The 20,957-nt window shown below is 47.5% G+C and overlaps 1 protein-coding gene across 5 annotated transcripts in view; it reads right to left on the bottom strand.

The window, feature by feature from the left end:
- The window catches only part of MTOR (mechanistic target of rapamycin kinase), a 117,616-nt gene that overhangs the window by 96,152 nt on the left and 507 nt on the right, over positions 1 to 20,957 (bottom strand). For 2 of the 5 annotated variants that reach the window (XM_029227674.1, XM_029227677.1), the window contains exons 2-14: positions 19,252 to 19,541; positions 18,196 to 18,304; positions 17,158 to 17,390; positions 15,705 to 15,905; positions 14,837 to 14,971; positions 11,255 to 11,530; positions 11,062 to 11,170; positions 8,097 to 8,283; positions 6,998 to 7,126; positions 5,885 to 6,129; positions 4,209 to 4,424; positions 3,325 to 3,530; positions 47 to 169 (exon numbers count right to left, since the gene is read on the bottom strand). In XM_029227674.1, coding sequence (XP_029083507.1) covers positions 47 to 169; positions 3,325 to 3,530; positions 4,209 to 4,424; positions 5,885 to 6,129; positions 6,998 to 7,126; positions 8,097 to 8,283; positions 11,062 to 11,170; positions 11,255 to 11,530; positions 14,837 to 14,971; positions 15,705 to 15,905; positions 17,158 to 17,390; positions 18,196 to 18,304; positions 19,252 to 19,413 — 2,331 coding nt within the window. In that variant the 5' untranslated portion in view covers positions 19,414 to 19,541. Of the gene's footprint in view, positions 1 to 46; positions 170 to 3,324; positions 3,531 to 4,208; positions 4,425 to 5,884; positions 6,130 to 6,997; positions 7,127 to 8,096; positions 8,284 to 11,061; positions 11,171 to 11,254; positions 11,531 to 14,836; positions 14,972 to 15,704; positions 15,906 to 17,157; positions 17,391 to 18,195; positions 18,305 to 19,251; positions 19,565 to 20,957 lie in introns of those variants that run through there. The other 3 variants (XM_029227673.1, XM_029227676.1, XM_029227675.1) reach the window with 3 other exon arrangements.

Here is a 20,957-nt window from a genome sequence, read left to right as displayed (position 1 = left end):
AGACATCCTAGAGAGAAAGAACCAGTCTCTGTCTGTTGCAAATTACCTTCAGAATAGGCTCCATGTAGGGGCGGATGAGTCGGGGGGCATTGGAGACCAGGTGCCCCAGCATGCGGGCACTCTGTTCCTTGATTCTTCCAATGCCGCTGTGCTCCAGCTCTGTCAAAATCTGTAGGGAATAAAGGCTTACTACGACTACGGCAAAGGAAATTCAAGAGGGACTGTGTGTTTGAAGCGAGAATGAGGCGCGGAACTAGAGGAAGGAACCAGAACTTCACTGCGGATCAAGGAGCTGCTAGATACTCCACAAGCAAGGCCATCTCTGCAGCTCACAGCACAGTCCTGGATACAGCAGTGACCGGAGGAAAAACTGTTTGAAACTGGCCCTTTCTCCTTCTGTCACAGTACTCCAAGGTCCCTCAGCCCTCTGCAAAGCATAGCTTTTAATAGTGTAGATAGTCATAGAAGACGGAGAAAACCAACAGGGCTCTCTGTGAGCAGGGTTTTGCAAAAATAAAGAATGAAGGGGGGGCTTCCCTGGTGGCGCAGTGGTTGAGAGTCCGCCTCCCGATGCAAGGGATGCGGGTTCGTGCGCCGGTCCAGGAGGATCCCACATGCCGCGGAGCGGCTGGGCCCGTGAGCCATGGCCGCTGAGCCTGCGCGTCCGGAGCCTGTGCTCCGCAACGGGAGAGGCCCCAACAGTGAGAGGCCCAAGTACCGCAAAAAAAAAAAAGAATGAAGGGGGGACTTCCCTGGTGGCTCAGTGGTTAAGAATCCGCCTGCCAATGCAGGGGACACGGGTTCGAGCCCTGGTCCAGGAAGATCCCACATGCCGTGGAGCAACTAAGCCTGTGAGTAACAACTACTGAGCCTGCGCTCTAGAGCCCGCGTGCCACAACTACTGAAGCCCATGTGTCTAGAGCCAGCACTCCGCAGCAAGAGAAGCCACCGCAATGAGAAGCCTGCACACCGCAACGAAGAGTAGCCCCCGCTGGCTGCAACTAGAGAAAGCCCGCGTGCAGCAGTGAAGACCGAACGCAGCCAAAAAATAAAATAAATTAATTTATTAATTGAAAAAACAAAAGAATGAAGGAAGGGCTCTCTGCAAGAAAAATATCTGTACAGACAGCAAATCACTCAGAGTGCCTATAAATAATGACAGTGGAATCAAGACTAGTCAGAACAGCTGTGATGTGCAAAGAAATACTGATACTCAGTTGTGGTTTCGGGCACCTCTAGATAAACCCAAACAGTTAGGGGTTATATCAATAGAATCCCCTCGGACCTTAACGAACAGAGATAACATGTGCCATCTAACTGACATGCTGAAAACACCAGCGAATCAGCACGTTATGCTCCTGGTGACACAGACATAAACAACTTAATATAGACAGACTTCTGGAGAGCTGAAGTTGCCAGAAGGAAATCTCTGCACAGTGGGAAAAGTCAGAAACAAAAGAACTCAGCTACCCAAAGGAGTCGTCTCCAATTCAATGTTATGTTTTGTCTCACATTATTGATTTAATAATCCTGATTTCCTGGACCCCCTTGGCAGTCTGTTTTCACCTGGTCACAGCATACAGCAGTGAGAGGGGATGGAGAAGGATACTAAGAACAGAAGCATAACTTCAAGAGATGGCTGTCTGCGGGGAAATGGGTACCAGTGAGGAGAGCACAACTCTCTGGGACAGCGCAGGACCAGATCAAACAGCTCCCAATTTACTCCAGAGCCAAAGAGCGCCGCTGCACTCTAATAACAATACCCAATGCCCACCTTCATGAGCAAGACGCCAAGAAAAGGCCAAAGCACATTTAGGTAAGGTCCCTTACCAAGGCATGAAAATGTACAATTCAACTTGGAGAAATCTGTATCAAAGTTTAAAAACAAGAAAAATTATTAAAATTTTTTTCCCAAGCTGTACTTGTTTTATTCATTCCCTTTGCTAATAAGTGTTTGTAGGTTTGCTGCATTCTGTTAAAACAGAAAAGATAAAATAAAATAAAATTCTGGAGTTTCAAGGGCTAAGTTCAGTACAGAGTAAATTCATTTAATGCTGCTTCACATTTTCCAGTATCAGAAAAACGGATAGCCTGATAGCTTACTATAAGCTTCTTGAGGACACAGCCCATGCCTGCCTTGTTCACGGGCATGCTTCCAGAACCCAGCAGTATTTGGAACACAGAAGGTGCTCAAAACATCTGTTGTCTGGATGAACGTACTGATATTCTCATTAGGAGATATTTCTCTATCAAGCTTATTTAGCATGGTTTGAGCTAGCAGGCTCAACAATGATTTCTTTTCCTTCCCCAAACTTTAGCTATTTCAAAGACTTAAAAGGATAGGCACTCCTAACACGGGCCAGCAGTTAAGGAGTGAACCATTAGGCTAAAAACACAAGTGCCAACATAAGTATAATCTTTTATTTTGTTCCCTGATGATATAACTCACAGTCACTTTAATTAGGAGAGACTGCGAATAAATGACATTTCTTTAGGGTAGAAGTTACATTAATAATTTTCTATGTTTAAGTTCTTTATATGTTATGAAAAGTGTTTACTTCAAAAGAAACCATGGGGAGGATCATGAAGCAGAGGGTGTGGTGGGGACAGGATGGAGTCGGGGGACAGTAGATGACCGGGTGAGCCACACTGACACCCAGAAGAGGTGGGTGGAAATAACTTGAGGCAGGAAGGACTGGACTCTGTGCATCGTTCACAATTCAGCCAGAGAACTTACTCGGCCGGGTGAAGACAAGAACTAGAAGACAGGCTTCAGCAGGAAATGGAAATCCTACCAGCTCTAGCAGCAATGCCAACCCGCATCTACCTGAGGCTCTAGTCCAAGCAGCTTAGCTTGGCATCTCACATTATTTAGGAACGACAGCCAGGGACCACAGACCAGGGGCAAGGATGACGAGAAACAGTGCTGGAGCCATTCCCGTATTCGGCCTCTGTGCCTGGCCTCGCATCAGCAGAAGCAGGAGCGGAAGGACTGCGAGGTGCTGGGCAGACTGACACCATCTGCAGCAGAGGCAGTGAAGAGGGGCAAGGAACGGACTCACTGGTGACTTCCCAGGAAAAAGGAAGAGCCACGTGAGAGGTCAGCTTGCGAGTCACGCTGACCAGAGGCTTATGAGGCGATAAGCACTAGAATCGCAATTACCAAGCCAGGAAAACACGTGGGCTCTTGGAGCCAAATGTGGCTTCTACCAGGCATCTCACTCTTTTCTCTCCCTTCCTCCTCCTCAACTCTCGTTCCCCAAAGAGCACTCACGATGAACGTGCATTCCCCACTACCGCGAGGTGTGACCGTCACATCCTTACCTGGATGAGCATCTTGCGCAGGAAGGGCATGACGAAGGCTGGGTTCATGCTGCTGAGCCGGCCCACGGTGCAGATGGCCAGCTCCCGGATCTCAAACACCTGGTCATTCAGGGCCACAAACAGGGCCTGCAGATTCTCTGCCTGGGCCAGGTGTGCGTCAAAGCGCTCATCCAGGGATGCCAAGACACAGTAGCGGATGTCGGGGTCTGCAAGAGCAATTGAGCCTTTTAGTGCCTCTTCACTCCTCTCCTCCCTCCAGTCCTTTCCCAGTTTCTGCTTCCACTGCCATCAGCCTAGGGAGAGGATTCCAGATACCCTTCTCTGACCAAACCTGTCATTTTTTTCTCTACTCACAGGAGCAAAGATAATAGAATTTTTTTAAAAAAATAATTAATTAATTTATTTTTGGCTGCGTTGGGTCTTCGTTGCTGCACGCAGGCTTTCTCCAGTTTTGGTGAGCGGGGGCTACTCTTCGTTGCAGTGCGTGGGCTTCTCACTGCGGTGGCTTCTCTTGTTGCAAAGCATGGGCCCTAGGCTCGTGGGCCTCAGTAGTTGTGGCACACGGGCTCTGCAGCTGTGGCTCGTGGGCTCTAGAGCGCAGGCTCAGCAGCTATGGCACATGGGCCCAGCTGCTCCACGGCATGTGGGATCCTCCTGGACCAGAGATCGAACCCATGTTCCCTGTATTGGAAGGCGGATTCTTAACCCCGCGCCACCGGGGAAGTCCAAGATAATAGAATTTAAGGCCGATTATCTTACAGAAATAAGGCTTTGCCAGAGAAAATGCTGGACATCAGCTTGTTGAGGCCATGAAAGGAAACTGGCTACTTCCAACTGCCCCAGGCACCTACACTTCCTTAGACTGCCTCCATCTCAAACTTTACCAGGATCTGTTATCCCAACCACGAGCAGTTTGCTGAGCACATCCGCCACCACTTGCACTGCGGTCTGGCTAACCACGTGAGCATGGCCACTGATGAGGTGGACAGAGGGCGTGAGCAGGCGGGAGCAGGTGCGGGCGGCTTCCATGCGGATCTCCTTGTGCTCGCTGTTCAGGAAGTGATCCGCACAGTGGCGGACAAACTGGGTCAGAGAGTGGCCTGGATACAAAGGCAGAGAGAAGACAGAATAAACACTGCTGCTTTGGACAGTAGGTCTGCAACTCGCTAGCTGCATTTGCCATTCCATTTCCATTCCATGGCTACTAATTTAATTTTCAACAAGATATTCAACCAGCAACATACTGACCCCCAACTCTTCTCTTAAAAAAGTAACAAATGATCTTCCAATGAGCAGAAAGGCAGAAGGGAGGTAGAAAAGGAGCTGGGAGACATAAAAAAGGCATTTCCTCCCTGCCTCCATCCCAATCCTTTATTTCCTTCAAAAAGTGAATTATTTTGTTTTATTCGGACCCAGCCCTTTATATTCTCAGAGAGTAAAACAATTTTTGATCAAATTTACCTCATCTATTTTAGTTCCCAGATTTAAATACCAAAAACAGAGTTTGATATAGGCTGGGTTTAAATATAGCTACTTTCTATTCCTTAGAAATAGATTGGGAGGAGATATGGGGATATATGTATATGTATAGCTGATTCACTTTGTTATACAGCAGAAACTAACACACCATTGTAAAGCAATTATACTCCAATAAAGATGTTAAAAAAAAAAAAAAAAAGAAAAGAAAAGAAACAGATTATCCTGGGTGTTAATCAGTGTAAATGGAGGAACTGCAACAGGGAAACTAGCGATGCTGTATAAGTATTCAGACAGCATGTCTACGCTTTTTGTACTTGTTTGTTTCCCTGTAGCCTTAACCAATACCACCTACACAATCTTAAATTTCAAAAGAGTCCATTTTTCTCTCCTGAAACGTATCTCCCTAAGGCATTAACGTGGGTTTATCTGTAGCCTAGAATTCCAAACTGAACTACACAGTACAGCAGTCTTGGAAATCACACCGCCATTGGAATGAAAATACCCCCAAGCCCTGCTTATACATTTTAAAGAATTCAACACCATCTCAGCCAAAGGAAGGTGACAAGGTGAGGGGGACCCATCTCTGCAGCATTAGTTCCTTGGATCAATGCATACTTTTCCTCAACACCATCTGCCCCCACCCCATTTTCCTTTGTCTTTGTATGGGACAAAGAAACAAACGGTAGGAATTAACCATATATGGAAAGACTATAAAAGGATGAGCTGCTGTAGAATCAGCTACCCTGTCTCCAGGACCCCTAGCAAGATCCAGGAATTCTAGGTACCCTCATTCTTTTCTCGAGGTTCCCAGTATCACTGACTATCTTGGCAAGAGCCACCACAATTTCTTGGTTTTTTCAAAAAAAAATTTTTAATTTACTTATTTTTTTATACGGCAGGTTCTTATTAGTCATCTATTTTATACACATCAGTGTGTACATGTCAATCCTAATCTCCCAGTTCATCCCACGCCCCCCTCCCCACCACTTTCCCCCCTTGGTATCCATACATTTGTTCTCTACATCTGTGTCTCTATTTCTGCCCTGCAAACCGGTTCATCTGTACCATAGCAATTTCTTACCTTCAAATTCAAAACTGCCAAGAGTTCGGAGGGCAAGGGTAATGCTGCCCACATCGCTGGCCTCAGGGAGGGTCGTGAGGCCAGGAGAAGCCAGCTGATGGGCCAGGCCCTTGGGCATGCCTGGGTGCCGGAGGGGTTTGTGCATAAGGACCAGGGACAGCATCTTCAGGAGTCCATCTTGGATGTCCTTTTTCAGCTGTGGAATCTGACGGCTCAGGTCGTAGAGCACAGCTGTGAGGGCAGGGCTGAGGGAAAGGAAACCAGTCACGTAAAGGGCTGGATATATGACATTTGGTCTGGTCTTCGGAAGAAACAGCCCTTCTTGTCCAGCAAGGGGATTGGGCCCCATCCCTGCTTAGTCTTTAAAGCAGAAAGGATACAATGAAATAGAATATATATCTTAAACTCTCTTGGCCTGATCCCATATTTCAAAACAATCTATGATTTTCTGGGTTTTGCCTTGAGAGAACTTGTTTACTGTAATTCAGTCACTATGGAAAACCAAGTCTCAATAAATAATCTGGGAAGCAGATTGAGAGCGTCGTCCTTAATTTACAGATGAAGAGAACAAAAGTGTAGGGAGCTTAAGCAATTTGCCCATCATAATATAAATGATAGCTGCAAACACTAACGGAGCACTTTTTTTTTTTTTTTTTTGGCCACGCCACATGGCTCGTGGGATCTTAGTTCCCCAACCAGGGATTGAATCAAACCCGGGTCCGGGCAGTGAGAGTGCTGAGTCCTAACTACCGGACCTCCAAGAAATTCCCAGTGGTGCATTTCTTATACAGACTGCATTGTACTAAGAGTGGCTATTTCGTGAACTCTTTCACTTAATCCCCACGACAAACCTAGACCATAGGAACTGCTACTGTACCCACTTTTCAGACTAGAAAGCTGAGGCTCAGAGAAGTTAAATAATTTATTTACGATCACCCAGCTAGACAGTGATGAAACCTGGATTTGAAACTAGCCTATGAGTTTAGTGTGAGCTATCTTACCTATCCAATTTAACGTGTAAATAGCCATGCCTCGCTTTCAACACAGACCCAGGACTGTGGCTCAAGCCTCATGCTACCCGAGCCGGGGACAGCTCAGGTTCCCGACACCCACCTCAGGCCCACCGCCAGCATGGGCTCCAGCAGCTCCTTGATGTCCTGCTGGATGCCCGGTCCCATCGCTCGGGCCAGCATGCTGATGCAGGTGAACACCGTGGCATCCACCTGCATTGCCTTCTGTCTCCTGCAGAGAACCGAAGAGTGGCTAGTTTAGACATAACGGCATTTTGTGATACCCTACCTCAAAATTACCTTGGGGCAAGGAGGGCAGGTTACCCAGGCGGGGCCACCCCATGTGGGTGTGCAGGTTACCTACTGCACAGTCTAGGGGCCCATCACACTGTAGTCACTGCAGACTTGTATATTTACAACAAATGACCAGCAGATGGCAGTAAAGTCTCTTGAGGAAGGGGCCCCACTTCAGAATTCACACAAAAGGCACCACGTGGGTTAGTGTGGTGCTGGCCAAGGTCCCTATTTAGGAAGCAAACTGAACAACGTGCACATCAGGGACCACGAGTGCAGGGCACAGCCATCATATGAGAAGAAATTCTCCCTATGAGGAGAATGCTGGGCTTGAAATGGGCGAGGCTTATTAATTCACCAGCACAATCCTCGCTACTAACACAGGGAACTATGAAGACACAATTCTAATTAACACTGACCCTCTAAGACTTGGAGAAGATACCCTAGCCTCGCCACCTTGCAGGGTGCTGAAGGTCTTTCTCATATTTTATTCACTGGGACGTTTCAAGAGGTAGGATAATGTATCCAACTTCAGTGATAAAGAAAAAGGTGACCGTTAGGTCCCCTCAGTTCCAGTCTAGGAACCCTCGCTTTAGTTGTTATCAAAATCAGACCTTTGAAAGCCAGAGAAAAGAACAAAACTAGGAGATTCCCAGTAAATAATATTGAGAACAGCACTGGTATCTAACACGTATTGGTATGAACAGGTATTCAACCTCCCCAAATATTTACATCCATGTCACTTCATTTGGGAAAGGCTGGAACTCAACTGAAGGAGGGCTATTCATTATATGATTTGCTGGTTAATGACGCAGAGAACAGGCTTCAGCTCCACGGAAACTGGGATGCAGCATCCTCCCTCTCCAACCAAATGGGGTGAAAGGTGAAATCATAACAGAGATGCTTACTTATGGGCAAAGTCCTTAGGAGGCAGGGCTGCTCGGATGATGTCCAGCACACGAGGTAAATAGACCTTAAACTCAGACCTCACAGCCACAGAAAGTAGCCCCAGGGCTTGGAAGGCTGCTGTCCGTTCCTTCTCCTTCTTGACACAGCTTAGGACATGGTTCATGGTATCTTGGAGATACTGGGTATCTGAGCACAGAAACAACAAAGTGTATATATGGCTCAAGGTGAGGGGTGGTCTACATATGAAAGGTCAAAGTTCCTATAAAACACTTAAATTTAAGAATAAATTAAGAAAGCCTGTTGGAAAGATATTAAGAAGAATTTAGAGAATGCACTAACCAAACTCTTTGCTTGATAATCACTCCTCTGATACAGCTTTTAGAAATATTAGAAATATAAGCTGTTTTTCCTTTAATTAAAAAAAAACCAAAAACTTAAAAGTGTCTCCAAAACAATACTGCATTAATTATCCCCATTAGCATTATATTTTGAGGGAAAGATTACATGCTTTTGTTTAAGAAATATATGTTAAACCTTGGTTAAAAACAAAGAGAGGATCATCCAAGCTATTTTATATTATCTGGAAATTTAAAGTAATATTGAAAACTGTTTGTAATAAACAGGCTATTCCACTCAGCGTAGGCCTAGAAATCACTTTGCTATCACCTAGAGACTTCTGTTACAGTTATATTTAATAGAACAAGATTTAGTCTGTAATTTGGAAAGCCACATGTGTGTTTTCATTAAGTTTACATAAGCCAGTGTGCATGGGTAGGCGATTCTTGGGCAGTTTAAGCTAAGGTGCTACGACTCCTCAGAAGGCTGCTATTTCCTGCCTCTTGCCCCTCTTCCATTTCTTCTCTTCCATCTTTCTGGCCTCAAGTCCGTGCACCAGCAGCACATACAAGCAAGACCACGCATCCAGTAGAAAGTGAGGGGTGTTCAAGGCCACCAGGACCACAATTAGAAGACAGTGAACTAGACTCCCAAACAGCATACATACATCACTGCATTTATGCTATCGAGAAATGTCTTCTCTCACAGCTCACGGTCAAATGCCGTTGAAGCATGCTGGAGCTTGAAAACAGTCAGAGACCAAGGTGATACAACTCTCAAACCAGAGCGCACCAACGAGAAAAATGGGACCTTTGCAGAGCAGGACAGTGTTTCAGCAGGAAATTAGCTTAAATCAAGAAGGTAACTTCCTTTTCCAGACTTAGCACCCCAAGAGATTAGGAATCTGACACTGCTTGAGATTCCAGCCCAATCCTAGGGGGAGTATTTTTGATATTCCCAAAGCTTGCATCATCAGGAAGTGCAAGCAATGACTTCCAAACTGCAAACTTTAAAAAAGTGGCGCTTTCTCAATGAGACTGTACTTACGGAGGCTGCCCAGGCTGAATTTCCAGAACGTATTTTAGTACATTATTTAATAAAACAACAAAAACTCACATCAAAAGAACAAATCTAGGGGTCCCTCTGAGCCTTTGTATCCTGCTGCTAGGCCGTCTTTTGAACTTACTAAGGTAACCGCTTCTACAGCATGCCAGACTTTGATCAAATTTGGCCTAGTTATTATTCTCTTTTGAGCCACAGACTTTCAAACCAAGATCATTTAAAGCTCTACTGAATAGGGGCATGTCTGTTCATTAAAAAAGAGAAAAGCTGCTGGGTACCAGGTGAGAAGAATGGAAAACTGAAAAAATATGGGTGATTCTCATTATATCCTTTCTCTCTGGTTCAGTGATTTTATGTGGCTAATGGCTTCATCCTCTCTTAATACCTATTCTCACACCCAGCACATTTAACACCTCACCGGCTGTATTTCTCTGCTTTCATCTGAGCTGGGTGGTGTGAAATGAGTCTGTGCTAGGGAACAGCATCTGCTGAGGGTCAGGCCGGCCTTTCATTTCCCATCCTGCCTCTCACTGGGTCCTGAACGCTTATTAAGCACGCACCATAGTGAAGAGGAAAGAGATGTAGGTCCGGGGTCTCTACACTCAGCAAGGAGGGAGGTGAGACAAGGACACTAAGTATGAACAGGCAACTGGAGTATTATTATAATTTTTACCTTTATCTTGTTTCTAAAATGGCTTTAAAATAGCTAGGGGAAGCAGCAACAATAATGGTTTCTATTTCTTGGACCTTACTCTGTGTCAGGCACTTAGACAGGTGCCTAGACATTAAAGCAGCTCATCTCATGAGGCAAGGACTGTCATTCTAATTTGACAAGTCAGGAAGTGGAGGCCCAGGAAGGTCAAATAACCTGCCCCAAACCTCACAGTTAAGAACAGAGGCAAGATTCACCCCAGGTCTGATGACGCCAAAGCCTTTCCACAGCTGGGGGTTGTAACGGAAGAGGAAAAGCACGTTTCTAGCTAGAGTGACCCAGCAAGGCATCAGGGAGAAGCCAGTGTCTGAGCTGGGCCAGCTTCAGGAGCCAGGAATTCACACCGCCCAGTGGGAACAGGGCAAGAAGAATTCAGGAATTCGGGAACCCAGTCTATTACCCGTGAAACCAGCCTCTGAAGCATCCAGTCCTTCCTCCTTGTGAGGGGGGGGGCAGCCCGGTGCCCACCTCAGGAGCAGACACAGGACTGTCCCCAGATCCTCCCTGCCCCACAGACTGGATGCTGCTCACCACTGAAACCGAAACTGCCCTTCCTGTGGTCCCTCAGAAGTCCATTCACGAATGTGTTGGCTTCCACACACGAGAACTCGCCTGGCTCTAGAAGCGCCTCTCTGCCTGCACGTTCGCATTGTTCCTGCGTTTGCTGCCTCAGACGTTTACAAAAAACCTGAACTAGATGCCCCTGAAGCTGGATAGAGGGAAGAGACCAGAGACTAGCCCCTCAGCAGGCACTGCTTCAAATGAGAAGCAGACATAACTTTCTGGCATCTCGTCTTCTCTGTTTAATTACCCCTGAATGGGTAATGACATGACACGTCCACGGACATCCTCACCTGTGAAGGCAGAAGGTCGGAAGGCAGCCAAGCGGGGCAACAAATTCAGGATTGTCATTTGGATCAGCGAGTTCTTGCTATTCCTGCACTTCAGCACCCACTGGCACACCTGAGACAGGAAGGACACAGGGTTGGCAAAGGAAAGGGAGGCGTGGAGCTTGGGAGAAGAGGGAGCGGACCTCCTGCCACTGACCTGATCAAATTTCTCCTCCATCAAGTCTCTGCAGCAGCGACTCTCCACCAGGGTGGACTTCGCTGGGCTGGGGGAAGCCCCGAAGCCCATGAGGCCTTGGTGAGAGCTGTACCCCAGCAGTCCCACCAAGGCGTTTGACTGCTGGGGCTGCATGGCCTGGAAACTGGTGAAGGGGGTGATGTGACGAGGTTTCGTTCCGAAGCCCATGAGATCCTTGCAGTACTTGTCATGTACCAATTGCTGCTGTGTGATTTCTTCCATTTCTTCTCTCAGGCGCTATATACATGGGGGAAGAGTCACCTTTACTTACAAGTGGCATTTGCCTAGGCACCAGGGAGTCTGCTGACAACACGAGCCCAACCCTGAAATGCAACTCTTCCCACAGTGGGCGGCGGCCACTCTTCATCTCTAGGATTCGATTTCCCCAGAACCTTCCAGGGGGCCTGAATCTGTTCTAATTTAGGCAGAAGAGCACCACCTACTGAACAATGAAGACGCAGCAGGGGTCTGGCCCCCCAGAACCCCCTACCCCACCCTTGGTTTGGGAAACCTGACTTGCGGATGGCTGTGACAACAGACCTAGGATCTAGCAACGGAGCCTCCTGAGAGGGTGAGGGGCAGCCCCAAGCCAGCATCCTGCTAAGGACGTTCTGCTCTCCCTCTGCTCACCAGAAATGCAGGTAGAGACAACTCAGGCAAGTTAATGTTCTCAGAGTCCTAGGAACTCCATACGGGGCATGGAGTACACTGACTGGCTGAGAACCCCCATCTCTCACCTACTCAAAGGGCTGCTTATAACTCATTCTCCAGCTTTCCAAATTGAGAAAGATACAAACCAATTAATTTCCAAACTTCTAACTCTTTCCACAGATATTTTCATTTTTCAGAAAGTCTTATCCACTGTTCTTGTCAAGGTCACCAGGACTCTTAGGCTGCTAAACTGAATAGTCTGCAGCACCTGATCCAACTTAGTGTTTCCTCCTCCTTGAAACCCCTTCTTCCCTTGGCTCCTTGGACCCTGAGCTTTGCTGGCGCCCCACCCCCACCCCTGCTGCTGCTCCTTCTTGGTCTCCCTTGGTTCGTCCTCATCTCCCGACCTCAGGTTCTCAGCCCCCATCTCTCCTCCAACTACCCTAGTTCCCCGGGGGTCCTCATCCAGTCTCACGACTGGAAATAACATCTATATGCCAGTGACCTCCCCAATCTGTCTCTCTCGCTCAGATCTCTCCCCAGAGCCACTCAATAACTCCGCTCAGACGCCCAACACGCATCTGAAACTTAACACGCTCAAAAGCAAACTCCTGACCTTCTACCCCAGACCTGTTCCTCCCATCTCAGTAGATGGCAACTCTACCCTTCTAGTTGCTCAGGTCCCAAACCTTGACCCTTCTTTCTCTCCTATCGACCTCCAAATCCCTTGTACCCCGACAGCTCCCACTACTGCTGAGATGCTGCAGTTCCCCCCTGACTAGACTCCTGGCCTCAGCCCTGGCCCCTCCCGTAATCCATTCCCAACAGTCTGTACAGGGGCGTCTGAGACCCTAGGTGACGAGCCCCCTCCCTGCCCCAGGTATTCCCCCAACCCCATCTCCCAGCTCCTCTCACTCAGCTCAGTCACAGCGGCAATCTTGCTCCCTTCATAAAGCAGCACGCTCCTGACACGGGGCCTCCTGCTTCCAGGACCAGCGGTCTGGAAGAAAGCTCATCCCCAGAGGTTTGTATGGCTTTTTTCTTACCTCCTTCATGGCTGTGCCCAAACATCATCATATTTTAAAATGTAATCCCTGATCCATGCTAGTATCCCCTATTCCTTTTCCCTGCCCTACTTTTCTCCACAGCATTTATCACCATACGCTACACTATGTATTTTTACTTATTTATGTATTGTCTGCCTCCCCTTGCTAGAATGTACTGTTTTATTCACTGCTGCCTTATTCTTCTAGCTCTTAGGACACGGTATAGCTGGCCCATAGTAGGTGCTCAATTAATATTTGTTGAATGAATGAAAAAGTTGTGAAATTGTTAACACCTTACATTTGGATAGTTCTTTATAATTTACAAAGCACCATCACAAGTACTATTTCATTTAAACCTATCAGTTAGGTGATATTGCCCTGTTTTACTGGAAGAAAACAAAGACCCCAGAGCTGTGTGGGGCACAGTGGAAAGTACCACATTATACTTGGGTGGGGAAAACCCTGAGGGTGGCCATTTACGGAACGCCCACTAGGCATCAGGTGCTGTGCTAAGCGCCTCACACATATTTAGAAACCTCACAGAAGCCCAGTGAGGTGGATAAGATCCCCATTAAAGCTGAGGAAAATACGGAGGGAAAGTAATTTACCCAAGTCACACAGTATAGAGGAGCGGGGATCCAAAGCCAGACTCGCTGCAGCACACGCTGCTCCCACATCTAGGGCACAGCCATCACCAAATGATCGCTGGGTCTACGAAAGCAGGAAGCCCTGGGGGGAAAGTCCACACCACCCAGCTCCCCACAGGAAAACTCACAGGTGGGGCTCTACCTCCCAGATATACCCTGAATCTGGTGTCAGTGGACTGACCCTGAATCTACTTTTGTGTCTACACTGCCAGTGCCAGTCGAAGCCACCGCCGCTGCTCGCCCAGGTGACTGCAATCGCCTCCTGGGGCAGCCGTGAGAATAGGACCTCCAGCTACCAGGAGAGTAACCGACCCAGGGCCCCAGCCGCTACTCTGAAATCCATGGCCATGTCTGTGCCAAGGCCACACTTTCTGTGAGCTGCTTCTAGCCGGTGACGAACACAGTAGGAAGGCTACGGTGGGCCTCCTCTTGACGGCCAGCTCTGGCCTGAGGACCCTGTGATGGCTCCGCACAGCAGACTAGGGTGCTTCCATCCAACTTTTCCTCCCGCTCTTGTTCTCTCAGGGTCAGATCCGCACTGAGGCCTGATGGTTCTCCCAGCCTCTCCCAGCTCCCTGCGCATTTTCTCTCAAAGCTTATTTCCCTAATACAGTCCTTGCACTTTTAAACCCACCTTTGCAGCTGCTTCTTGAGCCAGCACACCTCCTAACTCACCTCCCTGCTTCCCTTCCTGCCTCTCCACAAGCTCTTCCCCACAAGTAGCCAATGACTGTTAAAGATGGATGCCATCATGTCATCCTGTGGACACAGCCCTGTGAGGAGAACGGGAGCCAGTAGGGGCCATGAGCTGTGAGGCCCCCAGTGCGGCCCCTCCTGCCCTCTCCCTTGCTCACGGTGCACCAGCCACACTTCCCTTCTCGCCTGAACTTATCAAACGCTCTTCCACCTCTAAGTCTCTGCCTGGAGCACCCCCTCCCTGCCCGCTGCAAGGCTGGCTCCTCCATGTCATGCAGTCTCACCTCAAACGGCACCAACCTCAGGGAGGGAGTCACCCGCACCCCCGTTACCCACCACCCCATTTCCTCGCAGAACTTGCTGCTACCTGAAATGTTCCTATTTATTTGTCTATTGCCTGCTCCCCCAACAAAACGTCAGCTCTTTGAGGACAGGGATCTCGCCTCGTCTCGCTCCCAGAATGGCACGTGAGAAGACTGGACACCCTCAGACGCGCTTCTCACCTCTCCCTCCATGCTGCTGATGCGAACCAGCTCGTTGAGGATCAGTAAGGCTCCGTGGATCCGATCATCGCGATTCATGCCCTTCTCCTTGGCCAAGGTCTCATCAAACCCCTTCTCCGCTTCCTCAAACGTGTGCTACGGAGAGATACAGAATATGCCTAAACTACCCAACGTCCAGAGTTAGAAAGCAGCCCCACCCATCTATATGGGGGGTTCTGAGGTTACCATGCCTGCTAAGGGCCTCGTGCCAGTGTCACCAACAATCCCAACTCATTGAGCTCTCTCGTTTCATTTAGCTTCAACTCTCACAACAATACCACGAGGGAGACACCACTACCGCCCCTATTTAATAGAGAAAAAACAAGAGGCTCAAGGAAGCTAAGTGACTTGTCCAAGGTCACAGAGCGGCCAAGACGAGAACCCAGGTCTCCAATCCCAGGTTCCCATGTTCAGGGCTCTTTTTGTAGGACAGGGGTCCTTAGCAGGTTCACTTGGCAGCGGCAGTCAGCACAGGACTCTCGATACTACAGGAACACTGGCATCTCTCCAGAGACGCCCATATTTCTATATTTTAACACCTCTGAAAAAAGATGTCTTATAATTGTTGATAAGAAGGCAGTGAGTTTAACTGGCACTATAGTCTCACTCTTAGTGGTACATAAAGCAATGGTGTGGCTATTGATAAATCTTTGCTTTTGTGAAAAACAATAAAATAACTACTGATTCATACTGCGCTTAAAAAACCATGGGAGACCAAAGCAGACAGGATACTTGCTCTTTGGCAAGGGGCCTGCTGCTGCCCTGTAGGCCCGATGATACTCTACGCAAACGTGCTTTGCTGGAGGTTGGAATGGAACCATCTCCTCACCCTGTACCACTGTGGCTTCTGCATCTCCTTTGGCTCCCGCTGGGTGGTGAGGATCAGACAGGCACGAAGGGCAGCAACAGCTCCCTCACGGATGGCCTGTTTGGGGTCCCACACGGCCACAAAAATATTGTCAAAGAAGGGCTGCACTTGCTGGAAGAAGAAGGTGGGGACGCTGATGGCCAGCTCACGAAGAACCAGGACCTGGGAGAAAAGGCACAGAGAACTTTCATCTGGGTCAGAGTCTTGTTCTCTCAGGAACACAGCCTCCTGTCATCCTAGAGCCTACATACACTAGCAAAAGAGCACACTTGCCCACTCTTCTAGCTCAGAAATTCTGGGGACCTAGGAAGGAGAGTGAAATTGATCAAACATCTCAGTGTTCATTATCCTAGGGTGTTTAGAAGCAGAATGCTTGTAACGTTAGTACACAAGTTCTGAAAGGGCAGACGTGTTTAATGCTTTGTACACTGCTCTACTGATAGCCTAGAATGCGCCCGAAATACAGCAGGCATTCAATAAACATTGTATTGAATGAATGAATAATCCTGTTTAATATTTAATCTTGCTATTATTTTCATCTGACCCTGGAAAAACTGAAGGTTCAGAGGCTGCCCCAAGTTACAGAGTGAGGAAGTAGCACCAGGGTCCATGGGTAGGCCCCTCACCCAGGCCGGCTCCCTCCTTGTGGTGCTGTCCCCGAAAGAGGGAACCGACTGGAAAGGATCCAACTGAAGCTTCTGATCCCCATCACATTCATTCCTAGATTCTCTCTCTTAAGGACAGACTCTCCCCCATCTCACAGCCTGGATTCCTAGCCCATCAAACCAGCCTCTTTCAGGGATGAGCCTCAGAAAGCAATGAGTATGTGCGTCTAGAAGAAGATGGTAAGAAGCCACCACTTCCTCAATTGAAGAATAGCCAACGGGAAAGAGGAAGTCTGGACTACATACCGACCGATCAATAAATGACCAAAAAAGGCCTGGGAGAAGGCAGGTCAACTCTCCCAGCACGGGGAGTGAGTCCCTCCCCGGCTCCTCTCTTCAGCCCAGTACTCCCATTTTCCCACAGGATATGGAGGGACCTTGACAGAGGGATCCTACAGATAGCACGGTTGTCTGGGGCTTTGTAAGCCTCTTGGCTTGTGGCTTCTTCTCTTGCCTACAGCTGAGGGGGTGCCTTCTGCCTGGGAGGCATTTTTGATTCTGGAAAACTGGAGTTCAGGATAAGCACTGCACAGAGGGCTGCCTCTCAAGCAACAAAAGAGAACATTAAGCCTCCTCTTCAGGTACGGAGCTCAGGGTGAAGAGAGAAAGGGATTCAGGACAGAACCGAAGGCCACCAAGAAGCCCAGTGCCTTTGCCTGGAGCGTCCCCTCTCATTCTTTGCCTTTCAGGGACCTGAGCACATCGTGTGAAGGACCCCGACGTGGAGCCACCACTCGCCAGGCACTCACAGCCGCATGTCTCCGGCCCTCGTTGCGGTCAGCACCCAGCCATTCCAAGGCTCGCTTCACCTCAAACTCCACATACTCAGCGGTAAACGTGTCCCCTGCCATGGCGAGGCGACCGATGGCCTTGGATGCCATTTCCATGACAACTGGGTCATTGGAGGGGAGGAGGTTCCGAAGGTAGTTAGCAAATCTTCCGATTCGGGTGGCATTCCCACCTTCCACTCCTATGAGGCTGGCTGGAAAAGAGAGGAAAGCAAAAGGTGAGGAAGGGCACATGCTGTCCAGGAAAGTATGCTGCCTTCAGAGGAAAGCTAGCCAGTGATCCCCTCCTTTTACTTTAAGAGCAGACTGCAATTTCCAGACAGTAAGGATGCAAATAATTTTCATCTTAACCAACAGATTTCATATTTGTGCCAGAACTACTTATATAAAGCAAAATAACCTCATTTTAGTATACATAATTTGTTTTCTCAAGAAGAAAAGGAAAACAAACTGGGTCTGAATAATAGTTCACAGGATGGAAGACCAGTCCCTGGAGGTTGAAAATTACCTGCCTTTCATTCACTGCACCCCAACTCTACTTTTCTATTCGTAAGCCCCACTATGCCAAACTTTGCTCTACAGAGAAACCAGAGCCTGCATTTTTGCAGTGGAAAGAAAGCAGGCTTCTAGTTTCAGTTCGGGCACACTGGCCCTAGAAAAGTCGCTTAACAGTTCTGAGATTCCATATCTGAAAAAACCTGCTTTGTTGATGTCCCAGGACTATTGCTAGAATTAACAGCTGGATAAGTAAACTGAAAGCCACAAGCCTCCTTAAAATTCATTAAACAAATGTGAACTAAATTCATTAAACAAATGTGAACAAATTATGGGCTAGAATTAACAGCTGGATAAGTACACTGAAAGCCACAAGCCTCCTTAAAATTCATTAAACAAATGTGAACTAAGTGTCCAGTAAGAAGCAGACCCAGGGTGCAGTAGACACAAAGCTGAAGAGTCCTTTATTCCCAGTTCTCACCTTACCAGAAACTCTGTCCTTACCTATGGCCAAGATGCCACCTTTCCTCTCATTGGCATCTGAGCTGGAAACCAGTTCAAAAATGTGATGGTTCAGCTGATCATAGAAGCGAGTAGACTCTTCTTGACTCATCTACAAAAGAAGATGTGCTCAGAACAGTTTATAATGTCTCCCTAGTGGTGGGGTGGCTTCCAAAGACTAGGACCCGAGAGGCAGCCAGGAGGTACAGTTCCAGCCAAAGATGACATGGCTACTGCCTATTTCTATAGTTTTAAACTGAAGAGCAATTCATCGGTGTATTTAACAAATACTTATCGAGTATCTACTCCTTTGCAGGACATGTTCCGTCCTAGATTCTACCTAGTACCAAGGGTATAAGAATAAACAAGACATTGTCCCTGACCTCAAGTCTGGTCGCTATTTAGAAAGCCCCAGGACTTCCCTGGTGGCACAGTGGTTAAGAATCCGCCTGCCAATGCAGGGGACATGGGTTCGAGCCCTGGTCCGGGAAGATCCCACATGCCACGGAGCAACTAAGCCCGCGAGCCACAACTACTGAGCCTGCGTGCCTAGACCCCGAGCTCCGCAACAAGAGAAGCCACAGCAATGAGAAGCCCCCGCGTTGCAAGGAAGAGCAGCCCCCGCTCAACGCAACTAGAGAAAGCCCGCGCACAGCAATGAAGACACAACACAGCCAAAAATAAAAATAAATAAATAAATAAAAATTAAGGGGAAAAAAAAGAAAGCAAGCAAGCCCCAAACAACCAACTCGTCAAACCCATCCCAACCACTGTTATCAGGCAGAAAGAGTAGAAGGTCTGGAATGTGGCATGAAAAAGAAAAAAAATGAAAAGAAGCAGCCGACTCCTAAAATATCACAACATAGGAAATGCCACAGAAATGTGTAACTGCAAAGGAACCTGCCCATTCTACAGACGTGAGAAATCGGTGCCTTTCTAAAATGGAATCTCTGCATTTTCCGAATCCTCACTTAGCTGTCAAGAGGCATCTAAACCAGGGGTGGTATATGTCACCCCAACACTCCATGATGAACGGCCCCGAACCACAGCAATCCCAACCTCTCGGAGCTCCATGGTGACATAGTGCTGGAGCTCCTTGGCGGCTTTGGCCCTGGTCTCCTCATTCCGGCTCTTCAGGCCACAGGCAAACTGCTGCAGGACGCTCACATTGCTGGATGCGGTGGTAGCTGTGGCAGCGGCTGCAGGGCCGGTTCCAAGCATCTTGCCCTGAGGTTCTTCGGAGAGAAGCTTCCTTTAATATTCTGAATAACAAACCATGGCGATGAACTCATTTATGGCCCCAGCTCCTCAACACAGATCTTCACCCTATCCACGTCAGGCTGGGGATCCTAAAAAGGTTGGGATACCTCACTAAAAAACATGCAGAGAGACTTGATTCACTCAACAATGACTGATGTTTAAAAGAGGCAGCATAGGAGAGAGGGTCAAATTATGGGTTGTGCTGCCAGATACCTGGGTGTGAATCCAGAGTCCAAAGTTATATACCTTGAGGAAAGATACTTAAGATGTCTCAGTTTCCTAAACTGTAATAAGAGGATAACAGCACCTAACTCATAGGATTGATGTAAGGATTAAATGAGTTAACACACTAAACAGTTAAACAGTTAAAAAGTGCTTAAAATAGTGCCAGGCGCACAGTGAGTTCTGAATAGTTGTTAGCTATGATTATCATTATGACTACTACGTACATGGCACAGAGTCAGGTACTAGAGGTGGGGAGGTAGAGAGAAAATAAAGCATGCCTAAGACTGTCCTTTTCCTCCAGGAGTTCAATTTAAAGAGGGAAACTGATTATTATTCTGTAGCAGCACTGCCCAATAGAAATACAAGCCACAAATGTAAAAATAACTTTAAATTTCCTTGTAGCCATATCGAAAAGGTAAAAGAAACAGGCAAAATTAATACATTTTATTTAATCCAGTACATCCCAAATATCATTTCAACATGTTATCAATATAAAAATTATTGATATATTTTTCTATTCTCTTTTTTGTACTGAGTCTCCAAAATCTAGTGTGCATTTTACACTTAGGGCAATCTCAACTTGGACCAATCACATTTCAAGTGCTCTAAGCCACATGTGGCTGATGGTTATTGTATAGGACAGCGCAGTTCTATAGAACATTAGGACTTGGAATGTGCTCTAAAAGAGACTGATTCGTTTCTCAGATCACTCATTCATTCCTCAGTTATGTCCTGTCCCTTCCCTCAATAAGCTTACAGTCTAGGGGAAAATACAAATAATCAGACGACCACAATAAAGTGGCCACGATACCGCTCTGGCAGACTGCTATGACAGTAACATATGCACCTTTCCTAGGTATGTCCGGATTATATCAGAAAATCAAATTTTCAAAATTTCTTATTTTTCAAAGAATTTGTGAAATGCAGAGAAAAAAACAGGGAATAATTGGCTCTGAAAAGCTTTTAAATACTCCAGTGCCGAGAAGAGTGCAGAAGGAAGTGTCAGCCTTCAGGGGAGAGGAAACCCAAGGACTCCAGAAGAGAAAACCACAGAGTGTGTGCGCTTGTCTGGGGGATGGAGGCTAGCAAGGGATTTCCAGTCTCAGGAAGGAACCAGCATATCTTAATAAGGTCTAAGGCCCACAGGCCATCTGCTCCAGGGAGAATTCAATTAAAATACTAGAAGTTAAATCCGAAGGGTCTTGGCAAGGGCTTACAGAAGTTAAAAGTCAGGTGGGGGCGGGGGAAGCTCGGATGGAACCGAGCTCACCTCCAGGGAA

The sequence above is a fragment of the Monodon monoceros genome, unplaced genomic scaffold (assembly GCF_005190385.1).
Source record: "Monodon monoceros isolate NGI ecotype Baffin Bay Population unplaced genomic scaffold, NGI_Narwhal_1 Super_Scaffold_18, whole genome shotgun sequence".
Classification (NCBI taxonomy): domain Eukaryota; kingdom Metazoa; phylum Chordata; class Mammalia; order Artiodactyla; family Monodontidae; genus Monodon; species Monodon monoceros.
Note: the sequence above shows the minus strand (reverse complement) of the source record. Positions and strands in the feature narration are given on the sequence as shown.